This window comes from Abramis brama (genome assembly GCF_963993115.1).
Source record: "Abramis brama genome assembly, chromosome: 20".
Lineage (NCBI taxonomy): Eukaryota > Metazoa > Chordata > Actinopteri > Cypriniformes > Leuciscidae > Abramis > Abramis brama.
In genome coordinates, this window is record NC_139982.1 from 1,099,589 (window position 1) to 1,127,561 (window position 27,973).

General features: G+C 40.1%; 1 protein-coding gene across 5 annotated transcripts in view; it reads right to left on the reverse strand.

Annotated features, from left to right (window-relative positions):
• Nucleotides 1-234: 234 nt before the first annotated feature.
• Nucleotides 235-27,973, reverse strand: part of ano1b (anoctamin 1, calcium activated chloride channel b) — a 36,077-nt gene continuing 8,338 nt past the window's right edge. For 2 of the 5 annotated variants that reach the window (XM_084095134.1, XM_084095135.1), the window contains 23 exons: nucleotides 26,841-27,158; nucleotides 22,081-22,179; nucleotides 21,849-22,000; nucleotides 20,029-20,083; nucleotides 19,896-19,947; nucleotides 19,707-19,762; nucleotides 18,457-18,498; nucleotides 18,314-18,378; nucleotides 18,110-18,244; nucleotides 16,716-16,876; nucleotides 15,505-15,587; nucleotides 15,377-15,388; nucleotides 15,065-15,136; nucleotides 14,360-14,434; nucleotides 9,044-9,245; nucleotides 8,828-8,939; nucleotides 7,790-7,847; nucleotides 7,613-7,713; nucleotides 7,378-7,520; nucleotides 6,969-7,121; nucleotides 6,647-6,699; nucleotides 3,869-4,225; nucleotides 3,375-3,751 (listed from right to left, as the gene is read on the reverse strand). In XM_084095134.1, the coding sequence (XP_083951260.1) occupies nucleotides 3,527-3,751; nucleotides 3,869-4,225; nucleotides 6,647-6,699; nucleotides 6,969-7,121; nucleotides 7,378-7,520; nucleotides 7,613-7,713; nucleotides 7,790-7,847; nucleotides 8,828-8,939; nucleotides 9,044-9,245; nucleotides 14,360-14,434; nucleotides 15,065-15,136; nucleotides 15,377-15,388; nucleotides 15,505-15,587; nucleotides 16,716-16,876; nucleotides 18,110-18,244; nucleotides 18,314-18,378; nucleotides 18,457-18,498; nucleotides 19,707-19,762; nucleotides 19,896-19,947; nucleotides 20,029-20,083; nucleotides 21,849-22,000; nucleotides 22,081-22,179; nucleotides 26,841-27,158 (2,781 nt within the window). In that variant the 3' untranslated portion in view covers nucleotides 3,375-3,526. Of the gene's footprint in view, nucleotides 3,752-3,868; nucleotides 4,226-6,646; nucleotides 6,700-6,968; nucleotides 7,122-7,377; nucleotides 7,521-7,612; nucleotides 7,714-7,789; nucleotides 7,848-8,827; nucleotides 8,940-9,043; nucleotides 9,246-14,359; nucleotides 14,435-15,064; nucleotides 15,137-15,376; nucleotides 15,389-15,504; nucleotides 15,588-16,715; nucleotides 16,877-18,109; nucleotides 18,245-18,313; nucleotides 18,379-18,456; nucleotides 18,499-19,706; nucleotides 19,763-19,895; nucleotides 19,948-20,028; nucleotides 20,084-21,848; nucleotides 22,001-22,080; nucleotides 22,180-26,840; nucleotides 27,159-27,973 lie in introns of all 5 variants that reach the window. The other 3 variants (XM_084095137.1, XM_084095138.1, XM_084095136.1) reach the window with 3 other exon arrangements.

Sequence of the window (27,973 nt, forward strand, 5' to 3'; positions counted from 1 at the left end):
TTTTGGCAATAAATGACATGACAGTAATGAATTACAGACATCCTTAAATTAATCAAAGATGATAAGATCAGTCTTAGAGAATATTTAAACAAAACTGCGGCTGTCCAGCATATGGATTAATCTGATATTACAACCCAAAACACTTCCATCTACAGTATACACAATTACTTAAACGATATAATGATAACTAAAGCCAAACTATTCTGAACGGTGCAGACGTCAGCAATACAAAACTGACAACTGAAGTAGACTTTATTTCTTTTTAGTGTTACATTACAGTACACAGCTACACAAATCACTAAAGAACGTTGTGTTTCTGGTTTAAGGCAAGAAGACAGAAGATATCATGTATATGCGTTCATTTAGTAGACATGTAAGGCAGTAAATAGTAAACATCTTACTTAAAAAAACAATATGATTGTTCTGCTTGATATTAAGACCATAAAAATGTAACAGCACAGAAATGGTTTATCTTTGGAGCATGAACGTTCGTTGTGTCTTTACATGGTTCCTCGTGAGGCTGAGTTTGCTTTTACTGTACAGTCCATTTGGTGCAAAAAGTACATTTCGATCAAACCCAGAAGTCTCAGGACAGTATACAGATGCTCTAGAAGTCTAACAGTCTATGTGTGTGTGTGTGTGTGTGTTTATGATTCTGTATAAAAGCTAAAACATTACTGGACTTATCATGGAATTTGTGGTTTTCAAGTCTGTTACACTCTATGAACAAAATGTGAATAATGTTCCTCAAAGTTAATGCTTGCTCAATGCACAGATACTGAATATCCTATCAAACACCTTTAAATATGAAAGCGTCAAATGTACAAAAGACTCAAAGCCATTAGAAAAATACCATCATACAATGAATGTGAAAACATGAAATATCACGGTACATTAGAGTAAAAGAGTTAAAGGCTCAAGGCCGTCCACTTAAAAGAAGCTTGAACGTTTCAAAATTCCCAAAACTAATATAAATATTTAAAATTTAAATGTGCAAGGATCAGACGAGGATCTAATTGCATCGTGACCTCTGATTACTTTTTGTTCTAATAATTGAAATGTTCATTAAATGAATCAAGTTCCTATAGGTCCTTATCTAAAGATCCTCACGATTTCTCCCATATTTAGGCTTTGTTATAAATTAAGGAGATATTTTCAGTCACATGAAACTGCAAACAAAACAACCAGAACCTTAAGGGTTGAAATAAACCATATTAAATATCACGTTTCGATAAAAACATCCAGCAGCCCTTTATGGTCAGAACGGTAAGTTGTTGATTCAGGTGAGGTGTTTAATCCCTATGAGCATTTCATCAATGTATAGAAACAGTTCAGTTTGTTTTAATGTGATGGTTTGTATAGATTCGTAGGCTAGAAACGTACTCGGGTGTGTAAACGTGAATGCTTGGCCAATGCAGTGCAAGCGTGTGGTTTCGTACCGTACACACTGTAACATTTGATCAATCTATGGTGATAAAAAGCCTTCAGGACTCAAAGGGGTGATCGAGTTACGATGCTTGTTACGGGCAGGTAAACTGCTTTACGCTGATGTGAAACTCTCTGACGCAGTGACGCATGAACTCAAGCTCGCATATCCAGAAGTGTGTGTTCTCATACTCGCGTAGAGCGTGTTTCAGGCCTTAGCACTGTCCTAGCCAACAGGGAACGTTCTCAGAACTTTGTCTAATGTTGTGGCAAAGTTCTGAACAAACGTTCTTCCGGTAACGTTACAGTTTTTCTCAGTCGCTTTGGTGCATTTCTCACATCACTATTTACATTTGAACAACAGTTAGTTCAACCTCCACAACATTTAGTCATTTGTGCACATCATAGTAGCAGTTTCTCATTCCTTCCAACAAATTGCAAATGCTTTTGGACATGCATCAATTGCTTTCATACAACTCTCTGCTGTTTTATAACATTATCATATGCTTATGTCATGTCAGTCAAAATTAACTATACTTGTGAATGCCGAATAGTCATTCCATATAAAACTAATAGTCCTCATTTCATTGCTTGAGTCATTACATACAAAAATGTTGAACTAATTGTCAAAATCTGTCAAAAAAGCAAGACCGTTTCTCTTTTTCTGATTGCAAGAGATGATATTTGCTGTGATGTAGATGAAATTATGTGGCCAGACAGAGAGGAACGTCTGGATGTGCATGAATGATTACAGTACTATGTATGTTGTATGTTCAGTTCCAATATGTACAGCAATATTGTTTACAGTTGTGCACAGCTCTACCCAACACTGTAAAAAAAAGAAATTCAAAAATTTCTAGTGACTGATAACATCTAAATTTTTCAATTAGTCAGATGTATTATTTCTCATTGAGCCAATGTTACTGTAACAGACTATTGCAACAAGAATTGCACTTGGGCCAATTTACTGTAAAAATTTAGATGTGACTTGTCACTAGAAAATTTTGACTTGGAGAGGTTAGAAATTTCTTACAGTGAAAGGGAGTTTATGTTTGTTGTAAATAAGGGTGTATTTTTTCTTTTGCACAATGTTGTGAACAAATTTAGAATTGCAAAGAGCATATGCAGTAAAAATGTGAAACATACATATTCAGTGTCTTGTACTCAGTTACCTCACTAAATACAGTAATGTGTAACTTTACTGTATTTTTCAAATGGCTGTGCAAATAGTATATAGTGCTGTCTTGAGCATTTCCAGGTAGTGTCACCAAGATCTGACTTTTTTTGCATTGGAAAGCATTTACGGAGTAAACTGTCATAATGAAAACATGACAAAGCCATTTGACTATCTTGTTCATAAACGATGGTGTCAGGACTTTTCATCTTGATGACACTGACACTTTCATTGACGTGAATACTTGCTTTTGAGGAATGAGCTATCCATTTTGAACAAGTGACACGCTTTTGCAGGTTATCAACTATGTGTTGCAGTTTGTACTAATTGTTTTGAGAACTGCATTAACTGTTGTGCAAATGTAAATAGTGATGTGAGAAATGCACCAAAGCGACTGAGAAAAACTGTAATAGAACGTTCGTTCAAAGTTATCTGGTCTTTAATGACGTTCTTAAAACATCTGCACAAAATACATCGTTCATGGAACTTCTTTCTGAAATGTTTTAGTCAGACGTTCGACTAAAGTTTTTTAAATGTTACTTGTTTCAGAACGTTCAGAGAACATTCAAAAGTAACATTGCCATAATGTTTGCAGAATGACACAGTGGAATGTTCCCTTAACGTTCACATAACCAAGAAAAACGTTTTTGAAACATTTTTGAAACTATGTTTCGAATGTTGAGAGAGAATACCGAAAAAAGTTTTCATAGCCTAACGGGAACGTTAGCGAAACGTTCTTAGAACATATTTTGTTAGCTGGGTTTCTGTGATTAGTAAAGCTCTTGGTGGCTGTGAGGGAAATGAATATGATAAGAAGAAGCGTTGAGCACATAATCAGAGTGAAGAACTGTACAACACGAAGGCAAAGGCAGTGAGGCTTCAGACCCAACGGCACGTCTTCGTCAGGGGAATGTAAGGACAGGAACGTCAGTAGTTCTTGCAGGGCGTGTGCGATATGGAGCGCGAGCGCGTTAGAGGACCGTGGCGCATCTCCTCACTCGTCACGCTGTCCTCGCGCCGTGTCTTTCCCTGCTCCTCTTTCATGAACAGGTCCATCATGAGGATCTTCTCCTTGTGGATCTGTAAGCTGATGTCTTTGGGAATATCTGGGATTATCCAGTCCACAACATCACTCATCAGCATCACCACATTCTGCACAAATAAATCACAAGTTGACCAGAATTTTGCGTGATTTTAACTGATGTTCTGTAGCACTGCACTTATACTGTGAGTCTGGCACTGATGAGCCTTTAGATATTAGACACTCACTTGAAAGACAATGACAAATGCGAGTCTGGCTGCCAACACAGCCCAGAACTCCTTGGAGATCTCGTACGGCGTCGGAGACCACGGAGGCTCTCTGTAGTCTTTATACCTGGAGGAGAGGTCATTAAGCGAGTGTGTCGAGAGGTAACGGAGCCGTTCTGAGAGCACTTCATACCTGCAGATGTCCACACGGAAGCCCAGGTGGAAGGGCTCCACTGGGGCGGTGCCGTTCTGGAAGTGACTGACGTTGAAGTAAGACAGCGTGTGGTTGACGAAGCCGTGCATCGAGCCGTCCGGACTGTACATGTACTGATAGACCAGCCGGGGAATGAAGTCCGACGTGAAGGAGATCACAAACGCCTGCAGGAAAGAGGACAGTTTAGAAGAAGTTTCTGACATGTTATTGTACAAAGGTGGCGTATTGATGAGAGCAGAAAATAATAAATGTAGAAAAATGCTAAGTTTGAACTAATGAATCATGATTAATGTGTAGAATCTTCAGCTTCTAGAGTTTTCTACTTTTGAACAGTTTTACAACCTTAACTTTTCAAGTGAAGCTTGCCAAAGACAGGAACACTGCAAACATAAACTGTTGTAATGCGACTCTTAGAGTATTTGTGGAGTAACTTTAGTTTATACTGTTCTGCCTCCACTTTCAGTTAATAAGTTAAAGTGAAATATGGAAAAAATAGAATCTACTTTTTCTAAAAATCTAGATTAAAAAGTTTGTCGAGACTTGAGAAAGGCTTGGGAAAGGCTTGGGAAAGTTTGGACCAGAAAGTTTAAAGTAGTTTGAAGTATTACATTATTACTTGATTTTGTCTTTCTTGATCATTTTCTAACAATAAAATATTGTGTTGCCGTCACATGCAAAACAATCAATTATCAAATAATTGTTCTGGGTGGTTGTTATGAGTAGGTAGATAGATAGATAGATAGATAGATAGATAGATAGATAGATAGATAGATAGATAGATAGATAGATAGATAGATAGATAGATAGATAGTATTTGTGGAGTAACTTTAGTTTATACTGTTCTGCCTCCAGTTTCACTCTAACGGCTAATATCGCCCACAACCCACTGCGATGTGGACGAAGATTCGATTAGAACTACAAACACGAGTAAAAAGTGTTTAAAAAACTACAAACATGACGGATCTGCAAGACTGATGGTTGAGCAGAGCGGTGAAGATAAAGGGGTTTAAATGATTAATAATCAGTAGCCTATCTAAGCTGACGAAACAACACTGCTATGACCAGCGCGAGTCTCCTCGACAGGGAACTTCCGGACAGTCGGAGCTGAAATCTCCAGAAGCGGAGCTTGAGGACACTGCTGTGAAGACTTCTCTAGTCTGTAAATACTATTGCCCTATTTGGATTGTACTTGTTTCTCATGGGGACACGAGGTAATTTCAACATTTACAGGGGTTAGTCAGTGACTTTATTGCTTTCCGAAACCAGAATGTTAGTGTTTTTCTCCAGCCACCCTAGTAAAAATTCCTGGTGGGATTACAGTCAAACACCAAGGTCGTCAGGAGATTTAACTGCCGTCCAAATCCACATCTCTGAGATTATAAGAGAGGATCAATCCTGAAGGCATTTTGCCGAGCGTCGTGCGATAACTGTTGCTCTTCGTGGAGATGTGCACACACTTTAAAGGAGAACTCCGGTCAATTTTAACATTGAGCTCATTTTTTTGTACATTTGGAGTGTTGTCAGTACAGAGAACAACGACAAAAATCGGTGTTGCCTACACCGTGTTATCCTCTTTTTAAAATTTGCACCCTGTTGACTTCAATAGGGCAAGTTTTAAACCTGCTTTTAGCCTCTTAGTGCACAGCCATGTGAGTGATTCCTTCGGAGTGAACACGGGTGAATCTGACTGCAGTAGATGTGAAAGATATGAATAAAAATTATGTTAATTCAGCCAGCGCTCATACCTGTATTTACATCCTGTTTTCAGTCGAAGTCCAAAGCAGTCGATTGTCGAGTTCACGCGCATAGGTTAGTTACCTTTGATCACGCGCGTGAACTCGAAAATCGATTACTGTGGACTTTGCCCGAAAACAGGATGTAAATACAGGTATGTGCGCTGGCTGAATTAACATAATTTTTATTCATATCTTTCACATCTACTGCAGTCAGATTCACCGTGTTAACTCTGAAGGAATCACTCACATGGCTGTGCACTTGTAATGACACATCAAGGATGTTAAGAGGCTAAAAGCAGGTTTAAAACTTGCCCCATTGAAGTCAACAGGGTGCAAATTTTAAAAAGAGGATAACACGGTGTAGGCAACACCGATTTTTGTCGTTGTTCTCTGTACTGACAGCACTCCAAATTTACAAAAAAATTTGCTCAATGTTAAAATTGACCGGAGTTCTCCTTTAAAGACAGAGACTTATTACTGAAATGCTGGAAACCGTTTAAAAGAGTAATGTTATGTCCCTGATCCACTACAGTGAGCGGGAGCTGTTCAGAACAACAAGAACAAAAGCACGCAAACCTTTGAAACTATTTCTACTCATTTCCACATGACATCCATCATGAGAGATAAAATGCTATACAGAAACAATACAGAGGATATTATTTTCCTATAGTTCAAATAAATATGAATTTATACATTTTTCAAGCAATAACAGTCCTTTTGTATATGTGATGAGCGTGTTCCCGGGTTCATAGGATCCCAGAACTCAGGTGTCATGCAGAGTTATATTTTACAGACGTCTCCATGAGGATCAGTTATCTTCTGAACAGGTCACCAATAACACACACTTACATTGACAATCACTGCCACTTTTGCGACTCCTCTGAGAATATTATACCAGATTCCTGTGAAGACATCATGAACAACACCATCAGTGAATCAGCACTTTGAGGTGAACCTCGTATAACACACACATTCAGCTGCTGATATTATGGAAAGATTTGCAGGAATATTCCAGCTCAATAATATAATCTATAAATAGTCCATAAATATTCCATTATTTTTCTCAAGTTCAGATGTTTTGTGAAGATAGTGGACAGAGATGCCACGGATGCTGATCATATAACTGATAATATAAGCTTTATTATATGATTGTGATTGTGTAAATACAGACCGATGTCTTTGCCTCTGGCTGCATCTGGTCTTCTGAGTTCTCCCACAAACTTCTTGGCATCCAGACGTATTTCAATGATGTTGTTGAGGAGGGCAAACAGAGGCGCCAGCGGGAAAGATGCCACAAACAGAGTCACAAAGCCAAACTGGATTACTGCGGGAATGAACAGTGATAATTACTGCCGTGATATTAGAAACTCGCCATCGTCACACTGCATACAGCTGAGGCTTCATCACACGCTCATCACAGCTCATGAGCCAGTGTCTCTAGTCATAGCTAGACCAGTACTAGTTCTTAATAAGCACTGAGAAAAGAGCTGCACCATTCTGTTCCAGTGAAATACACATGAAAAAGAGAAGTGATGAAGAGTTAGTCTGGTCGGATGCTTTGGTTCTGTACAGACACTCACTCATCTCCATGTACTCGGGCGTGAGGCCAGCGAAGGGCTCCAGGAAATGATCCGTCTCATATCGCTGTAACTTCTTCTCATGTTCCTCTTCCTGGAAAGAGCGTCTCTTGGATTTAATGTATCTGATCAGCTTCTTCAGTTTACTGCAATAAAGCAAATACAACCCAAACCATGGCAATGCAAACGGTTCAGCATGTCCATAAAGCCTGTCGTGTTTAGGAGTGTGTGTACTCACGGGACGCCGATCTCAAACAGGTTGTTCTGGATGAGCTGTTTCCCGAGCATTGTGATGCTGAGCTGGATGCAGAGCTCCATGAGGCAGCCGCCGTGAGCGCACTGAGCAAACACATCAACACAGCCGTCATTCACCCGCGCAATCACTCCTCACAGAACACGCGCTCATGATTCATACCTCCTCCATGCGGTAGGACTCGAACACGTAGAGATAACTGCCTGGACGCCCCCCGAGCCTGTGCGGAAACACGGCCGTCAGAGTCTGGCTTCAGCATCAACACACTCACATGCAGCGCCAGGCTTTAATAACCAGAAATCAGCTGACAGAAGCACATGCAGATCATCACTTACTATTAGATTATGGACGCTCGTTTCCGCCACAGAATAAAATAAATAAATAAATCTCACAATTCTGACTTTATTTCTTTCAATTCTGACTTTTTTCTTGCAATTTTGAGTTAATATCCCACAATTCTGACTTTATTTCTTACAATTCTAAAAAATGTATTGCAATTCCAAGTTTATATCTCGCAATTCTTACTTTTTCTCACAATTTCTCACAATTCGGATTTTTTTGGGTTTATTTCTCGCAAGTCTGACTTTTTCTTGCAATTTTGCATTTATATCTGACAATTCTGACAATATTTCTTTCAATTCTTACTTTTTTCTTGCAATTCTAAATTTATATCTTGCAATTCTTACTTTTTCTTGCATTTCGAGTCTATATTGCACAAATCTGACTTTATTTCTTGCAATTCCAAGTTTATATCTCGCAATTCTTACTTTTTCTCACAATTTCGAGTTTAAATCTCACAATTCTGACTTTTTGTCTCACAATTCTGACAACATTTTTTCAATTCTTACTTTGTTCTTGCAATTCTAAGTTAATATCTCGCAATTCTTACTTTTTCTTACATTTCGAGTTTATATCCCACAAATCTGACTTTTTTCTCTCAATTCCAAGTTTATATCTCACAATTCTGACTTTTTATTGCAATTTCGAGTTTAAATCTCACAATTCTGATTTTATTTCTTGCAATTCCAAGTTTATATCTCGCACTTCTGGCTTTTTTCTCGCAATTGCAATTCTAGATAGAATGGTGAGATATAAACTTGACATTGCACGAGAAAAGTCAGAATTGTGAGATAAAAAGTTGCAATTCATTTTTTTTTTTGTGCCTGAAACAAGCGTCCATGAAGGATATTGAATACCCACCTGCCTCTGAAAAATGCGATGTATATGATTGGAGTGAACGCATTCACAAACTTCAGGATGAAGGTTTTGAAGATCAACCTTTCTTCAAAGCTCTTGTCTGTTTTAGGAACCTCTGAGAAGACCAACATAAGACAAATGATTGAAGTAACCCTTCTGTTTTATGTTTCACACATGACACTCAGTTGGCATTAAGCAGTGCTAGACGAAGCGACTGACCGAGGACAGTGAGCCAGCGTGCCACGGCCCCGTACACCTCGTCCAGGATGAGAATCACCACCAGGTTGATGATGGCCGCTGTGGTTTTAACCGTCAGCCTGACGTTGGAGCGGGTCACGGGGTTCGAGCTCATGGCGAGAGCGGCTTTGGTGGAGATCCGGTATAAAATCACACCAAACACTATAGCAAACGTCACACCGATCTGTAGAACAGTGAGGATGCACTTCATTCAGCGTGTTTTATTTAAATGAAGACAGCGATCATGAGTACACAACTGAAAGCACAACCAGATGAACACCAGCATTTAATCTGGGAAAAACAAGATAAAATGCTATGCTCTCAAATGAAGCCATGATATGATGATGAAAGTAAGATTAAGTACTTGTTAAATGTACTTACTATAGCAATTACAGTCAATTATGCACAATTACATGCAACTAACCCTAAACCAAACCCTGATCCTATCCTAGTTAATTTATATTACTCAGTACTTCAATTTAAATTAACACTGTAACAAGGTGTCCTTGTCCTAAAATAAACTGTATCATATTAAATCAATAATTGATGGTGTTGTTTATTTACAAATTATTGCTTCGAGTCTCACATGATGAAAAAATATTAACGAAAAACAATATAAAAGGTACTGTACTATGAATCTTTCAGTGCATAATCATAATTATTTTAGTTTAATTTTTAGTAACTTTGATATGTGCTTTGTCTTTTGATTTGAATAGTTTTTTTAAATATTTTTTTTTCCAATGTTTTTAAGAGTTTCAGTCACGACTCTTGGTGTAGCTGCCCATCAGACTGTGTGGAGAAGCTGGAGGCGTTTGGCCCAGTCCTCGCTATACTGAACTATTTCTGTTCATGTGTATTTTTGGGATGTCTCAAAAGCTTCAGTGTTTGACCGTAAGGTCGTGATTCTGGGCCAGTGTTTTGCTTTTATTGCCATTTGTTGCAAGTTTGAGATAACAGCAGATGCCTGAATATTCTGCTGGAGAACTTATGACTGCATGATCAAGACAGCCAAGTCTCGAAACTAACTGTGTGACACATTTGAGGATGAGAAAACAACTGTTCAAATCAGGAATAATTATCAAAGACTTTCAATAGACAGCTGGAACCTCATTTAAAGCAAACTAGTTGGAAGACTATCTGGAATCTGGAGTCATTAACGGGTGTAAGACTTGAGAATAAACAACAAACAATATAGGAAAAAAATTAAGATTCAGATTTCAGTGGGCAATAAATATTGACCGACACTACCTCTCCAATGTTTGGGTTTTTAAATGTTTTTGAAAAAAGTATTTTATGCTTACCAAGTCTGTAATACTGAAATATTAAAAATTTAACAATAGGCTACTAGTAGTACCAAGTACTGACTCATTTCGGTAACCAATACTTTCACACACTACTTGTGTTTGTGCAAAGGTTTTGAATGGCAAATGTGTATTTGCAGCGTTTAGCACTGTTTATTATGAGTGATTTATCCGTGCACATTATCATTATTGTGTTAAATTTATGTTCCTGGTAATCTTGAGTCAGAATAACTTCCTCTTGGAGCATGTCTTCTCTTCTCTGATGATGAGGGCGGGGCTATAACCTGTCACTCACAGGAGATCCACCAATAGAAAACCACAACCATCCCATCAATTCTCCAATGACAAAATAAGTGAGTATGAAGGCGCCTGAGTTGCACGTCATCAGCTTGTTTGTCTTCAGGATTTGCTTGTTTGTGTGCGCGTGTGAGATAAGAGTCTGGCGGAGCGCATGCGACTCTCGAGGGAGCTGGATGGAGAAATCTTTCTCCTTGATGCTTGTATCTCACACTCTGATCTCGTTGGTCTGCCGATGAGGCAGTCGTAGAGAAGTTCACAGAGCTGGGGTCTCAGTCAGCAGCTTTCAGGAGATAGATCCCTCGCTGGGGGTCCGTGAGGGCTGAAGGTTACACCCTTAGGGTTGATGCAGGGTGAACAGAAGAGATTCCCTCTGCTTTATTTACCTCCCTCCCCAACTACTATTGGGTTTTGGCGTAGGGATGTATGCTCCCCTTTGATGGGTGCTCTACTATTGCCCTGGTTCGACAGTAGTAATAAGCAGAGGAAGGTCACCTGTGGGCATCCCTCCTTCTCTGTCGCACACTGCGGTCTAGTGCTAATGAAAAAGAAGAAGCGCTAGCCATAGTGGGTCTTTGGCGGAGTGCCTTGACTCGAGGCAGTGTATGAGCTGCGGTGTCTAACTGAGGTTTTAGCACCTTACATGCTTCCTTCGGTAGACTGCTCTAGAACCCCTTAGGGTAGAGCAGGGTGAGCTGACCCACGATGGCCAGTTCACAAGAGTCCCTCTGTTTCCTAGTTGTTGGGTCTTGAAGAAGGGATATATGCTCCCCTTTGGTGGGGTGATCCTTAAGGGAAGATCAGTGTTACAAACTGATGAGTATAGGTGGATCGCCGATATCATTGTAGCGTTCTATAGTTTAGCCATAAACTATAGTGAGTCCTGGAGAAGTGCTTCACTCAAGTCAGAGTATGAGCTCTTCTCCCCTAATAAATCTAGGATCATTAACATGGAGTAGAAGCTCCTCTTCGGTAGGCTACTCCCCAAGAGCCTTCTCTAATACTGGTGTGATATGCCTGCCATACCTGAGGCTATGTTGGGTATTTTTGGGGCCGTATAGGGCTGAGGCCAGAGGTGTAACAGCCCGGACTTCCCTTGCTGTCGAGCATAGAAGCTTGGGAGTCTTTCCTAGCATCGGGGAGTTTTGGCTTAGGGAATACACATACACATCAAAATAACATTAAGCTAGAGACTACTTGTGTGGCTGAGCAGTGTAGCGAAAGGATAATCATATTATTCTGTCTTGTATTAATATACAAAAAGGGGAAACGGCTCTCTCATCATTCTCTTAAAGCAGTCGCTCATTGAGTCGAACAACACACATCACTACTGTTTCCGCTGGTTTTGTGTTTTATTTACTGTTGGTTACTTGGTTACCAATACCACCATCATCCGCTAGAACAACCTGATGGAAACGCACCTAATTCGTCTTTTTTTTCTTGCAAACTTGGAAAAGATTAGCTGGAAGCCCTGCTAATGTTTGCTGTACCCACTATGCTTTGTGCATATTCACAGCATAGTGAGGCAGGCGTTCCCTCGGCATGGTGGAGAGGGTATTGGTTCCCCATAGCGTCAACACCAAGACGCAGCGTCGAGGTTCCACTTTGAAAGGGAACGCCTTAAGTTACGACTGTAACATTGGTTCCCTGAGATGCTGTGTCTATGGCACCTGTCTGCGCATCTCCTTTAGATAGGCGCTCCGCATGAGACGTCATGGACTGCCGTGTGCCAATGATAAATGGCGTTTGTCTACACCAGTCACACTGATCCCGTTCCCCATAGCGTCAACACTAAGACGCAGCGTATCGTTCCTCTTCTCAGGGAACCAGGGTTACAGTCATAACCGTACATTTTTAACACTGTAATACATTTTTTATCTTTACTGTCACTTTTGACATTTGATAAATTTAATGTGTCCTTTCTGAATAAAAGTCTTCATTTCTGACCCCAAACAGTGAATGATAGTACTGTATATATTGTAAATGCCCAGTGAACAGATGTACATGATGCATGGTGCCCACTACGACAGATGTGTTTTGGTGAACAGCAACAAATACATTAATAATTCCCAGTGTTCCTTAGATCTCATTCTATTAAAAAGTGTATTTTTACCTGTCTGGATCTCCTGGAATAAAAGACAGAAGCTGATATTCCAGAGGCAGATGATGCTTCATCACTTTCGTCAGCCATGCTGAATTTATGTTGTCATAAATAAAGAACACAACGACATATAAAGAGGACAGTCAAATAGAGTGATGGGCAAGGGTCAACGGTCATCACCCGTGGCGGTTTGGATGGTTAAAATGGTTTGTTAAGATCTCTAGTGGACACCATGCATCAGAGGGTTACATGAAATCATGATGCCTGTGCTAAGAGTACATATGACAAAATATTCATATTCACATGCAGGATTGAATATGAATATTGATGTTCAAATATGGGTAACACGTTACATTAAGGTTTCATTTATTAGCATTAGTTATTTACAATAACATGAACAATTAACAATGATTGTACACCATTTATTCACCTTAGTCAATGCTAATTTCAACATTTACTAATACAAAATCAAATGTTGTATCTGTTAAAATCAAATATTGTGTCAACATTAGTTAATGAACATGAACAAACCTTAAAGGGGTCCAATTATGCTTTTCCACTTTTTCAACTTTAGTTAGTGTGTAATGTTTGAACTACAGCAAACGGCTCGTTTGAAAATGTTTTTTCCGGATCTTATGAAGTCACGATGCTACTCGTGTAAATTATGTGCATCCACGGAATACGCAAAAAAGGGGACGAGGCCTGGTTGAGCTGCATTAGAGAAGACAGTGTTGACGCTTTGTCAAAGAGACTCTGTTTTTTTCACCCTGTTTCCAAAACTCACTTGTTGGACCTTCCTAAGGCTAACTTTATTTTAAACACTGTTCCGGAACATTATAATCCTAAAGTTTATCTGTGCACTGCACATTTTATGGAGAACAGCTTATTTTCTGTAGCTTTTGTAAGTTTTTTTCGCATTTTTAAGACGGTTCACCGCTCCTTAGGAACATTAACCATGGATAAGTGATTTCTGTTTGTATTACCTTAGTTTTACAACAAATATCACAATCAAATGGTGGACAACATTGTATCTATAATGTATAAGAAAATAAAAAAAACATACCACTCTGAAACGTCCTGTGAAATCCGAATTAAATCCGTTCTGTCCGATCCTCGTGTTCGTTAACATTGTCAGGGTCTGAATCGTTTGAAATTGACACCATCATTAATATTTACAGCTGAGTAGAGCTCGCGGTTATGAAGGGGCGGGACATGTCCTGAACACGCTCTAATCGCTGCCAATCACAACACACTGGGCCAACTGACCAATCACAGCACATTTGGACTTCATCGAAATCGGGGTGTTTGAGCCAGAATGGGGAGAGAGGAGCTGTAATAATATAAATATGTGAAAAATAATGTGTTTTCTGAACAATCAAGCATGAAAACATATTCTAGTACGCCCCAAAAACACAAGCAAGGCTTCATAACAAGGCACAATAGAACCCCTTTAAATAACTGCATCTCTATTACTAAAATGAAGGTTAAGAAATGCTGTTAGCTAATGCATGAACTAATGTTAACAAATAAGACTTTATGGTAAAGTGTTACCCAGAGCTGTGGACGGATATATGACTTCACATGAAACACAAGCCTTACCATTAAAAGCATCATGATGAGGTTTGTCATGTACGCAGGGAATCGGTCTTTACATGTCAGCTTCTCTTTCACTGGCTAAAGAAGAAAAGAACAATCAGAGTTTCTGGCTTTTCCAGCACAAATATCTGAACATTCTTAAATCAAGATGTATTTACTGGAGTATCAAAAAGACTTCAGGTATTAAGGCTTGTTTACTGAAAATAAAATCATCAAAATCGAGTGACTTTATGCTTAAAACAAGAACAAATATAATATCCACCAATGGGGTCAGAAAAATAACTAGATTTCCGTTTAAATTAAGTTTATTATTTTTTCTTGTTTTAAGCAAAAAAAAAACATTTTTCATAAACAAGACTTAATATCTTCAGTCATTTTCTTGATGTAAGAATGTTTAGAAATGTGTACTGGATAACAAGACGGAAACACTGAGGAAGAGCATCATGTCCTTCAGTGTTCACATCAGAGAGGAGTATTTTTAGTGTTAGCAAGGTCAGGTATCTTATTTTAACCTAGTAATTCTATGGTTATAAATATTTAATCAAAACTGATAACTATTAAATAATTTAAATAATAGATGTACTATCAAATATTGCAAATATTATAGCCTACTGCAAATATTGCCGTTCATTTTGGCAATTCATACTGTTTCAAAGCAGCTTCACAGAAGTGCGTTAGAGCATCGCAAACATATTCATAATGAATCACCTTCTGTGATTTGTGGTCTGTCCTCAGCGATTTCTGCATGACTCTGAATTCATATTCGGCTCGCGGGTGATCCTGACATAAACAAATGACAATATATATGAATATATGACAAAACTGGCTCAAAAACAAAAAAAAAGAAAGAAAGAAAGAAAAGAAAGAAAGAAAGATTTGTTTCTGCACGGCTGTTCTTCAGGCGAGTGTTTCTAAAAGCTCTCAGCATGCTAGAAATCCCGTGAAAGACTCGAGAGGAAAGCTGTGAGTCGTGGATAAAGAGAATACAATCAGAGATCAGAGATTTTAATATGTTCAAACCTTCAGTGCTTCCTACACACACATACACACACACAGTGGGGGAAGAAGAGGATGACAACATTAAATGACACTAGAGAAATGAGCTGCAGTGATCATGTGACTGAGAGTGTGTGGTCATGTGATCAGACCTCCTCGTCCTCGAAGCCTGTGAGATCCCACTCATAGTTGAGCCGCATCTGTCTCCTCTTCCAGTGCTCCATGAAGAACGCCGCTGAAACACACACACACACACACGCCAGCATTAATCACACTGACAGCAGGAAATGAACTCATCACACACCTGAGGAACTGCTGCTAAATGTAGCAGGAACTGATCAAATATTAACGGTTCGATTATAGAGGTGTCTAGTAATGATGAGTGCAGCTAAATCAGTCCGAGTGTGTGGCAGATATTTTCACGTATTGGTCGAATACATGGATGAGAATTCAAATGAAAGTCATAATGGAAACAAAGACGCTTCAGTTTTCCAGCCGTACAAGAGCCTGAATGAAGAGCAGTGAAGACGTTTCTAAAAGCCACGCCGCTTGGCTGATCCTCATATCTGTGTCGTCTGTCATGTGTCTCCCCCGAACCGAGCAGCGCAGTAAATCTGGTGTGTGAACTCCTGCCCTGCGAACCGAGCCGAAGTCACGACTTCCTGTCCAGATCCCCGAGCGCTCGACACTGAGCAGAGCAGAGGCCGAACACTCACGCATGATAAAGCCCTGCAGACGGGAGATGTTTACTCTAAAACAGACAGAACCGTACCGAGATAGAGACACACACACTGTCCTTCCAGCTCCAGAGTCTCCAACAAACACAGGGGGGAAAGCCACTAAATACTTGAGAAATTCAGCTGACTACAGAACGCACCTGTAAGGCAAAACACTAAACTGTGCTAGACCACAGAACATGATTAACAGTCGCTTCAACACGACAAATATAAGACAGTCACTGGTAAAAAGTAGCTAATATTCAACATACATACATGTGTGTGTGTGTGTGTGTGAGTGTGTGTGTGTGTGTGTGTGTGTGCGTACGTGTGAGTGTGAGTGTGTGTGTGTGTGTGTGTGTGTGTGCGCGTGTAAGTGTGTGTGTGTGTGCGTGTGTGTGCGTGCGTGTAAGTGTGTGTGTGTGTGTGTGTGTATGCTGATGATTGCTTGAGGAAAGGCTGACAGTTGGATCAAACACACAAGGCTACACTGATGAAGGAGCAGAAACAAGGAGCAGAATGGAGGATCTCGGGATGTCGGGATCTCAGGATCTCGGTATCTCTCGGGATCTCAGGATCTCAGGATTTGGGGATCTCAGGATCTCGTGATCTCGTGATCTCGGTATCTCAGGATCTCAGGAGCTCACCCCACAGCGCCATGAAGATGGAGAAGAAGACGGTGGCAGGGTTGTCGAACAGGTGGCTGGCGCGGGCCGTCCCACACGCCGTGCTCAGGTTCCAGTAGCTGCACACGCGGTCACACAGCGGACACATGGTGATGTTCCTGCGCTGGTCACAGATCTCCATACTGCACACAGAAGAAGAGACACACCTGACCCAGTTCAGCCTCAGCCTGTTACCTCTGTTTATTACATACTCTAATACATGTCATCTCATTACGCTCATTTCCTGAAGGTTAATCAATTTCTAACTCCCATTCTGTCCTTCACTCTCACGTACAAAAACTATCACAGCATCATTTTAAATGAGACTCTTTTAGGTGCAGTTTGTGGATAAAAGCACAGGATCAGTTCCAGCAGGCTCTTTTCAGGCTGTCATAATATCCTGACAGAGACAAACTCCAGAGGGACTTTCAGACAGATGTTTGGGTTTTATATGCTCTTTCTCAGCGTATGAACTTCCTCTTGAGCAGTGTGAGGCTTTAGCTCAGGATGGGGGGCTCGCGCTATATCACCCAGCAGTGTTTCTGTGTTTCAGAACTCAGCTTTACTGAGACATGAGTTAATAGCAGTTCCAGTTATTAAAATAGAACTTGTCAAAGATGTTTTGTGGAAACTATACTCTAAGATTTGCTGGGTTATTTTTTTTTTGACTGCTGGGTTCTGCCTTCGTTGAGTTATTTTTAAAAGTGTTGGGTTTCTAAATAGACTAAATTAATTGTTTTGCAATATACAGTGCAATTACGGTGCAAATCTGGATAACGAAATCAGATTCCAAGGTTACACTTTATTTAGAAGACATAGTTACATTGTACTTACTCAAATAAGTACTGAGTAATATTAATGAAATATGTATTTAGTATTATAGATTGATGGTTAGGGTTAGGGTTAGATACTTGTAATTATGCATAATAACCATACCTAAAATATGTAATGAAATGGATTACGTTACTAACTACAATTTTTTGGTCATGTAATTTGGAATCAGTAACCAATATAGACTGTGAAAAAATATGGACGTAGTGTTCGTGACGTCACCCATACGTTTCTGAACTTGGTAATCCGGCTACAATCTACCCAGCACTAACCCAGTTTTTAGTCGTTATAAGCTGACATTGGGTTAAGTTTGAAACTGCTGGGTTAAAATGCACATACTTATCAGTATTATCATACTTAATGATATGTTATGTGGTCTGTACCAAAATAAGAGGATCCATTTTACTTCTGAAATCTGACATTTGTCATTTTCTGTTTGAGAATGCAATGATCTTTATGGTAAAGCAATGACAACGCAGCCTTCTTTTACAGTTAATATTAATAAATGCATATGCGTGTGTCGTGTGTTTTGATTGGCCACAGACCTGGGAATGTCGTCATCAACAGTAACGCATCCATAGAGGAACACAAAGACGCCGACTAAGGAAGCAGGGATCAGCATCTGGGTATAGACCCCAAGCCAAGCAAAGTAGAGGCCGATCTTCTCCCCGAAGTACTTCCTGCGAGACAAGCGAGAGATTACTAATGGAGCTCCAGCGCGGAGAGCCGTGAGAGGGTCTGAGATGTACCGGATCAAGCCGATGGGCTGGTACTTGTAGAAGACGCTGTAGCTCGCCCACTCTTCGTACAGCAGCTGAAACACAGGCAGAAACACTTCACTATCACAGCCTTCACGCAGAGGTCAGGAGGAGCAGACGGCACTGAGACTCACCTTCCGGTCATTAGGCTCAGCGTTTTCCCCTTCAACATCACCCTGATGGTAAAGCAAACAGTTTATCAGATCAGATCATTCCAGCGCTACTCAGAGATCCATGCATCCATTAACCAATCAAACTCTGTGGCAGTACACTGCAAAAAATGCTTTTCTTAATTAGTATTTTTGTCTCGTTTCCAGGCCAAATATCAAAAAAATTATTAAATCAAGATGCATTTACTAAAGTAGTAAAATGCCATAAGATATTATGTCTTGTTTTCCGGGGGAATTATTTTTCTTACCCCATGGACAGATAATTTTGCTTGTTTTAAGCAAAAACTCGACGCATGAATCATTCCTATTTTGCTCCCGACGCACAGCGGACTTTTCCCTCCACAGAAGCACGTCGGTAAACTAGGGAATGAACTTGCGTTCCCGGGGGCGGTTCAGCGAAAAGAGGAGGCGTGTTCCAGTGCGAACGTTCCCTGGTGCTATTTTGCAGTTTCAGAAAACAATTCCGCTACAGACCAGGAGAAACCTCGTCTAAAGTCAGTGGCACGTTACTCAGATGCTATTTTAAGGGCGCATGCTTGGCCATAATGTAGCGTGTGCACAACACACACACACTTTGATTATCTCATCTATACACAGACGCAGCAGTTTTCATTTTTAGAAAACCATACATAATTACAAGGAAAAATATTACCACATGAGGGAAATCATTGTGGTGTCCATGAAGATGTGAAAAATAGACATAAATCTAGCTTACACATTTACCCAAATTATCATACGCCTGTTTATCCGAAGCTAATCTGGGTGTGTTTCTCCATCCCCAACGTCACTTCTCTGTGTTTTACGGCCCTGACGAGAACGTCGGTCTCCTCGGCTGTGAACGGCTCCTGGCGTGCGTCTGGCAAATCCGCCGTTATAATAGCAATCCGCCATGGAACAAGCGTGCCTGCTCTTAAAGGGAATGTGAGATGTCGCTCTGATTGGTTTATTTCACGTTACGCCCAAACCACACCTATGAGTAATGAAGCGACTTCAGACCAACACATTTTAGATTTGCGTCGAAGAGTCATTTATCTCGCCGGTATAATAGCAACAGCGCCCGAGACCCGTCCACAAAGTTACTTGCGTTTCGCTATTGATACTTGCGTTTCAGATTGTTAAAATAGGGCCCTAAGTAAGAAAAGCGCTTGTTTTTTGCAGTGTACAGTAAAGCCTCGGTGTCGTACAGATCCACAGAAACAGTGATGGATACTCACATCATGTAGTGGATAAGCAGCCAGATAAACGCCGCTGCCCAGAAGGCTAGTGAGTCCTGAACAACATGTCAGAAGGATTGTTCCGTCAGTTGCACGTTTGCTGTCAATGGTGCAAATCTAAGTCTATGGAGCACTGAAACTTGGTGCTGTTCATTTTAAAAAAAACCAAAATAATAGGTTTCAGCTCACCCATGCTGAATTTGGCTTTTGTGCACTTGGTTCGCTTCAAAACTTCACATACCTAAAACAATGCACATATCAAAACATGTAAATGATCAAATATGGCATTAATACTGTGCATCTGACAATGCTTTATACTTACTAATGAACCTCTTGTTTTACTGTCGAAAAAGGAATCTTTGTCGGATAAATCAAACCTGTAAAGATAAAAGGTCACAAGTATGTTTTTCAATGCGTGTTTTGCTTCGATCTTTCTCTTGCATTGAGGTCCATTCACACAGATCGCATGTGGAAATCTCATTAGGAACACCTGAACAGAATTCACTGCTCTCTGGCCATTAACTTACTATAAACACTGCCAAAATATAAGGCAACACTTTCATGTCGAAGGTCCACTTTAGAGATTCTACTAACTATAGGCAACTGCATATCCACTATCTCTCATTAGAGTATTAGTAGACTGTCTGATTAATATCTGATATCTCTTTATTGTGATGCTCACCAACAGTCATTCTACTAACTATCAATAACTTTGCAACTACATATCAGCTTATTCTACTAACCTATCAGTCTCATACTCTGAGTATAGGCATCTGAACGATCTCTAGAAATCTCCTGTCTGTTACTATAGTTTTGCATTTTGCAAAAGACGAGCGCAATGGTCATACATGTCCGTCCAGTGTTTACATTGAAAAATAAAGTAGCGCAGTCCAATGGAAACACTTGATTTTCCGGTACAGGATGAGAGCTTATTAATTACGAAAACGATTATTTATTTTTGCTAATTATTATTTTATTTCAGTTCATTTTTAAGTAACGTTTGGTTTAGTTTTAGTTTTTCATTTATGTTGAAATCTCTATTTAATTTTTAGTTTACAAAAATGTTTTAGTCTTAATTTCAGTCTTTAGTCTTAGTTTCAGTTTTCCCTTACAAAAATGACCTTGCTTCACATGAGAGCGAGAGCATTTAGGCAATAATGTTTATTGTAAGGTTAGTTTACCTGGCTCTGAAGCTGTGTGTGCAATGCAGTTTTTGTTGTTGTGACCACCTACATTGCCAATAATATATTTATTTTATTACCTTACGAGTCAATTTGATTGTTCTTGTAATTTTTATGTTCCCATATAAAAAATTTCATAAAACAGTGGGGGAAAAGCATTAAAATGTTTCCTAAAGCCCAAAGTTGTTACGCATACACTAGGGTGTGTGATGTACATATTATCATCAGTACAGTACGCACATACTGTATGTGCACAGTGTGATTTTTATAACTACACACTCACTAATAACTTTGAAATAAACACTGGACTGGGCTACTGATGAACAGCCAAGAACAGAAACTGATGAACGACAAGAACAAACTCCTGGAGATGCTACGAGTACAACAAACACCAGTGTTCACTAGCGCTGGACTCAGGGTTAGCGTTACGGTTTGGTTTAGGGTTAGGGCATGGACTTTGTGTATTGTTTCCCGCTCTTTGTCAGTTGTCATGGTTATTCATTTGATTTCATCATTATATTCAGGTGTGTGTGTCTCATTATCTCTCCTATTGAAGTTCAGTTCAGTTGAGTTCAGTGTTTGTCGGGTCTCGTCTCAGTGTGGATGTACCTTGTTGGAATCAAAGCCTGTCTACCTTCATCATCATCATCTTCGTGTTATTCGTGTGTCGAGTCTCTACCACACAACCCGTGACAGAAGACTGAAATCTTCTAGTGTTTGTGTTCATGCACACTATCAAGCGGAGTGAACTTTGAAAGGTACACACACTTGTGTTTGCATCGAAACTGAAGGGTAGTTTGGTCTAAACGGAGCAGAATTTCTTCCTTTTTTACATTCTTGTCACATTGAAACCTGCTCTCAGTGAGAATAGGCCGTGAAAGGAGTCGCACTGACTGTCTATAACAGCACGTGTAACAGACATTAGATGTGTTTGTGCTTGAGAATGGAGGCGGACACTAACAGATGCTGCTTTTCTCTGGAGAACGGGTACGAGAGGTGCTTCACTTTCTGCTTCTGGTTCTCTTCTAGGTTGGGATGAAGAGGATCTGTGAGTTTGCTGATGAACGCGTTGATCTTTTCCATTACGCCGCTGCTGTGTTTGACTTCATACACCTACAGTAGGAGCACAGCGTCATCACAGTCGTCACTCGTCACATCTCTGCTTTACACTGGGCATGCTTGACAAACCTTACTTTTTTAGTAGGCATCTTCAGTTTCATGAACTCAGCCTCGCGACAGAGCACGTTCCATGGAGCATGAATCTTCACGAAGCCCACTCCAGGCGTCTTGGTCTGGAAACACACAGCAGATTTTACAGCAAACACGTTTCATGATGCCGCCAAGCAGGTGTAATCTCAGGAGACAGACACAGTGGCCCTCAGTTATCAAAAGTGCGTACACCAAATTTCCAGCGTACACCCAAAACCACAGTGACTTTGAGATTTATCAACATGGACGTTGGCGTACGGCACGCTCAAATCCTACGCCAGCTCAGGAGGTGGTGTACATGTACGCACGTTCTGAGTTAGTGCGGAAATGCGCAGAAAAACAATTCCTAACACCACAAAACGCACTGACAAACTAAAAGATATGATATATTATGACCCACTGTAAAAAAACAACAACAATATAGTAATTATAAACTTCAGTGTTTATTTTTGTGCAACATGGACTTCAATGTTTAATTTGTGTGACTTTACCAAATCATTTGATTTGTAGGCATATGTATTCCTTCAGTTGCGAGCCTGTGCGCTTTACCTGACGCCTCGAGCCTTGTTTATACTGTCGCCTGGCTCCGCAGACTGCGCGCGCACCTCCCCAAACGGACGAGGCGTTTATACTCGACGCGCTCGCTGTCGTACTATTCTTTGAAACGATGGTTAGGCCAGGGTTAGGCCAGGGTTAGGCCAGGGTTAGGCCAGGGTTAGGCCAGGGTTAGGCCAGGGTTAGGCCAGGGTTAGGCCCGGCAGGTGCGCACGGACTGGCTTCAGTAAAAAAAATAATTCAGACTGACAAAATAATAAAAATGACATTCTTCTTCTTTTAAATAATAATAATAATAATACAAATAATAATAATAATAATAACAACATTCTTCTTCTAAATAACAATAAGCGTCATTAATAATAAAAATCATAATAATAATAATAAGAATATTACAAACTGTCATGCAATTATTAATGTGAATGAATGGTACTCCACATCACATCATCATCACTATTGTACACCCCAATACATGTGACGTGATACGAAATTAAATGCTAATTGTTTCAAAACACGTGCTGTAAAATAATGCATTGTGATAGGTCATTTGCTCATCCACGTTTCTCTTCTTTGCCGTCTTCCGTGTGTCCATGGCGTAAAATGAGGGCGTGGGGGAAGCGGAGACTTGAATATATAGGGGCGTGTTATTCTAATGACGATCGTTTCCAGCCGCGGCATTTATCAAGGGCAGGTATTGCATACACCTGGATTTCAAAGGTACGCACAGCTTCATAAATCAGGCGGTGAGAGGAGTGTAAGCATAATCTTACGCCAATATATACGCCCGTTTCTACGCAAGAATGATAAATGAAGGCCATCGTGTGTACGTCACTGTCAAAGCCTGAAACAAGCACTGGCTCGTCCCTCAAACACACACACTGAATCTGACACTCACTGGATCAAGCACTGGCTTGTTTCATGAAACTTAAATGTGTATTATGACTGACTGGCTATTCACAATGACACAAAGTATAACAAACGCAGGGTTTTGTAAAAAAAATAAAAATAAAATAACGTTACATTTTTAAAACATTTAAATATGCTATCAACATATTTCATATTTGTAGAACTTTTAACGCAGTGTGTCTTTACAGTGAGTGCAGATCGCCCACCAGTGTCTGATTCAGTGCCGGCCCGAGACTTCTGGGGGCCCTTAGCAAAACCCCAATGACCCCTGACCCCTGACCCCTGACCCCTCATCTGCTCATTCAGAGCAGGGTCACTGTCAACAAACAGCAGTGAGCTGAAACAGTCAGTAGTTCCATAAAACATTTTTTTTACAAACAATAGGACAAATACAATAAAAAAAAAGATACAAATGAAATAAACTGTTTAGCATACTATACAGAATTACGTAATTAAATTGTAATTAAACTCGGTAAAGTCTTCGCCATATAAATTAAATACACATTGATTCTTATTAAAGCATTGCATTATTTTCAGTTGGAAAAAATGCATAATAATTATTGCATTAATATTAATAAGTACCATAAAATTCTCTCAAAATGCAAAAGAAAAAATATTATTGATCACAAATATTACATTGATTATACCGTGGGGGAAAAAAGACTCATTTCAGGGGGTCAGTCACTATCGGACACAAGTGTGAGTCCCATATAAAGAGCACCGGAGGGTCAAAGCAACAGTGAGAAGACGAGTGTTGGAATCAGGAAACGAGGCGCGCCAGATTGGGTTTCTCACACACACACACGCGTCACACACAGTATGCGGAGCATGTGCACTACTATGAGCCCTACATAGACTGCAGCACAGCGGATCCCATGTCAGAGTCTCACAGCCAAGACCAAAAAAACAAACAGCTGCTATAATCATTACTTCAGCCAATTATCAAATCCATGAAACTCTGCGAGGCATTTAATAGCAAAGCACATGAGCCAGACTATACATGCGTTCACATGCATTCATACGCGCTCATAAACGTGTGCTGGCTCAGGTGCACACAGGTCACATAAACGTGTGCTGGCTCAGGTGCACACAGGTCAGTCCCATTCATTCTGAAGAACACATTACCAGTGATGGACTGGTCACTTCACAGAAATAAGCTTCATTATTGCTAATAAGGCCACTAGGCAATTTAAAAATGATCTGTTGTTTTATTTAGATATATATAAAAAAGGAAAGAAACATTTTCACAGCAGACGCACATTTGTGTGATTCGAGGCTTTGGAGCCGATTGAATGTTATTCGGGATCATGTGTTACAGCATCACTGTTGAAGCTCTGCCGAAACTGATATCAGGGGACAAAGATACTAATAAATCAAACAAAACCTCATATTCATTATATTCATTGTATAGCTGTTTCTAACATATTATGAATTTTATATTTTAAATTAAAATATTTAAGAGTTGTGATGGATTTTAATTAATTAACTTTAATTAATCAACTAACACTTGTTTTTCTTGCAGGAACAAGAACAGGAATGAATGAATGAATGAATGAATGAATGAATGCTTTAAAATGTTTCCAAACTCTTCGGGGAAAACTTGTGACTTTGAGTGTGTGTGTGTGTGTGTGTGTGTGTGTGTGTGTATAAATAATAATTAAGGGAAGTGAACCTAGACAGATGACTAGTTCTGAAACCTTGATAAGTAATCACAGAATCAGAGTTAGCTTGTGCCAGTGACAGGGACAGGTTGGGGCTTCTGAACCAGTCGGATTGAAGGTGACATGTTAGTCTTATTTGTTTTCTCGATTCTATAAAAACTGTTGTATCCGTGTTTTACGGTGGACATTTAAAGGACATTCGCTAAGGTCTGTTTGTCGATGTATTCCTGCGCAGGAAGCTAGTTTAGGAAGGAAGCTAGTTTAGGAAGGAAGCTAGTTTAGGGAACCAAGTTAGTTAGAGTAAGACTCGGCCAGACGTCGACTGAAGACGCAAGAGCTAGAGGATAAAGGTACTGGTGTCGATTAGTAGACGCCCCAGTTTAAGGTACTGGTGTCGATATTTAAGGTACTGGTGTCGATTAGTAGACGCCCCAGTTTAAGGTACTGGTGTCGATATTTAAGGTACTGGTGTCGATTTGGAGACACCCCAGTTAGTTAGGTTTAGGGAGAAATCTACCACAGAGTCTTCTTGAGCCAAATTAAGATTTAATGCTCTGTCAGTAATTATATTATATACAATGACCGAACTTTCTTCTTTTTTTTTTCCTTCTTTTTTTACGGAAATAGTTTATGTTAAAAGAACTTACTGTAAGTGTGAACTAATGTAATGTAATGTTTCTGGACACTTGTAATGAAATGAAAATATATTATAGTTTACATTTGTGTCAAATACAGTTAGCTGAGCTTTACAGTGATTAGTATTGCACTGACACACATTTATGATCCAGTAAAATATCCTGTAATGTCACATATATTAAACGTCTATGTCATGTTTTTTGTATGTGTAATTACATATTTTTAAAAAAGTTTCAATTTAAATTCATTAAATATATTTTAATATTAAATGTAATATTGAATAAAATTATAATCTGTAGATTTGCTTTAGTATGTTAGTCAACACGATAGAAGATTATTAAAACATAATGGTTTAAAATAAAGCGTACAATAAAGCGTTTGATTTGACATTACTATAAAGTGGAGTTTTTAAACGTTAAACTTTAAGTGTGGAAAGGAACAGTCAACGTAAACTTAAGTGGCCATTTATATTCCATTATATTCTCAGCAAGTACATGTTCAATAAGACGTAATTTCCTGACTGGAAGGATATTCAGAAATAAGAATGACTTTAAAGCCACAAATCAAATGTTCTTCTATGAGTAGCTGGTGTTACTATATATTGTAGTTCTGCTCCTATATTTTGATTGGTTAAGCAATAAGTAAAGGTTTCCCTGCTCGTGTGTGTGTGTGTGTGTGTTTCGGAGGCCTCCAGACCCGTGTGTGTTCCAGTACACACACACACACAGCGACTGATATCCACTGCAGGAACGGTATGTCAGCATGGACTGCTTTACTGACCAATCAGCATTCAGGCCCGCCTGACCACAGCAGACCCCCCGAGCGAGCAGCTGCAAGTGTGTCAGTCTCGGCTCTCGCCGTCAGTGCTGTGTGACACGACAATGTGTGTTTTGTGCTGAAGTGAAACAGCTGAGCTCAGCCGAAAGACAAAGCAAACGTGCGGCAGACAAAAGCCCTGTGCAGCGGGCCTGGACAAACACACGTACCTCCTCGTCTCGCTCCAGCTCCAGGCCCATCTCCAGCAGCCCGCTCTCGAACTCGTCCCGGCGCTGGGCCTTGTCCTGGTCGTGGTGCTCCTGGGGGTCGGGCGAGCCCCGCTCGGTGTCGGCTGGGGGAGGAGGAGGAGGGTGGCGGCCCCGTCTCAGGGTGCGTGTGAAGGCGTTGTCTCGGAGGCGGGAACCCCCGGCCCGGCTGCTCTTCTTGATGTGGTAGGTGAGGATGTAGTCCACCCGTCTCCGGCCGTCCTGGAAGAACAGACCCTGCCGGCATTGAGTGTTCTCCTCAGGAGTGAGAGACTTCAGGAGCTGAGAGGAGAGAGGAGGCCAGAACATGAGTGTGTGTGTGTGTGTGACTGCAGTGGCCAGTCAAAGGTCAAGATCGCAGCATCTGACCCAACACAGCAGCTCTAAGTGTTCGTACACCTCATTGTCCTGGGCTCAGATCAGCATGTGATGGAGCTTTGGACACACTTCATGATCTCAAGGCTTCGGCGGAAACGCTTGGAAGAAGTTCGCGGACAAATATAAATGGTGGTTTATTATCATATTCTTTACCAAACTAAAGGCACCGTTGCAGTGGATGCTGAATGAAGAGAAAGAGTGAATGTTGAGAGTCAGCAGAAAGTGTTCACGTGTTTTTGCTCATTAGTCTGAAAAAACATTTTCACAGTGTTTGTCAAATAATGCACATATGAGAATGATGTAGAGCGTTTTACAATAAAACACTTTCTCGTTTAATTCTGTGTGTTACTTGACATTTCTTTGGAGTTATTTGTGAAATTTAGCAATTTCTCAGTGAAAATTGTTTCAAAGACTTTTTTTTCTGTGTATTTACTGTTCTTCTAAAACGTGACAACGTTTTTACAGAGTTTCTGACGTATCGGACAGGATCTTTACCACAAAACAAACTGAAGGACATTGACAAATGTGTATTGAGCAGACCTCATGTGATCAGAGTGATGTAAATGTTTTTAACGCTGCAGAAGACATTTTCAGAGCTGATCTACAGTGTGTTAGTGTGTATTTAATCTCTCTAGTGTGTACGAGATTAGTGTGTATTTAATCTCTCTAGTGTGTACGAGATTAGTGTGTATTTAATCTCTCTAGTGTGTACGAGATTA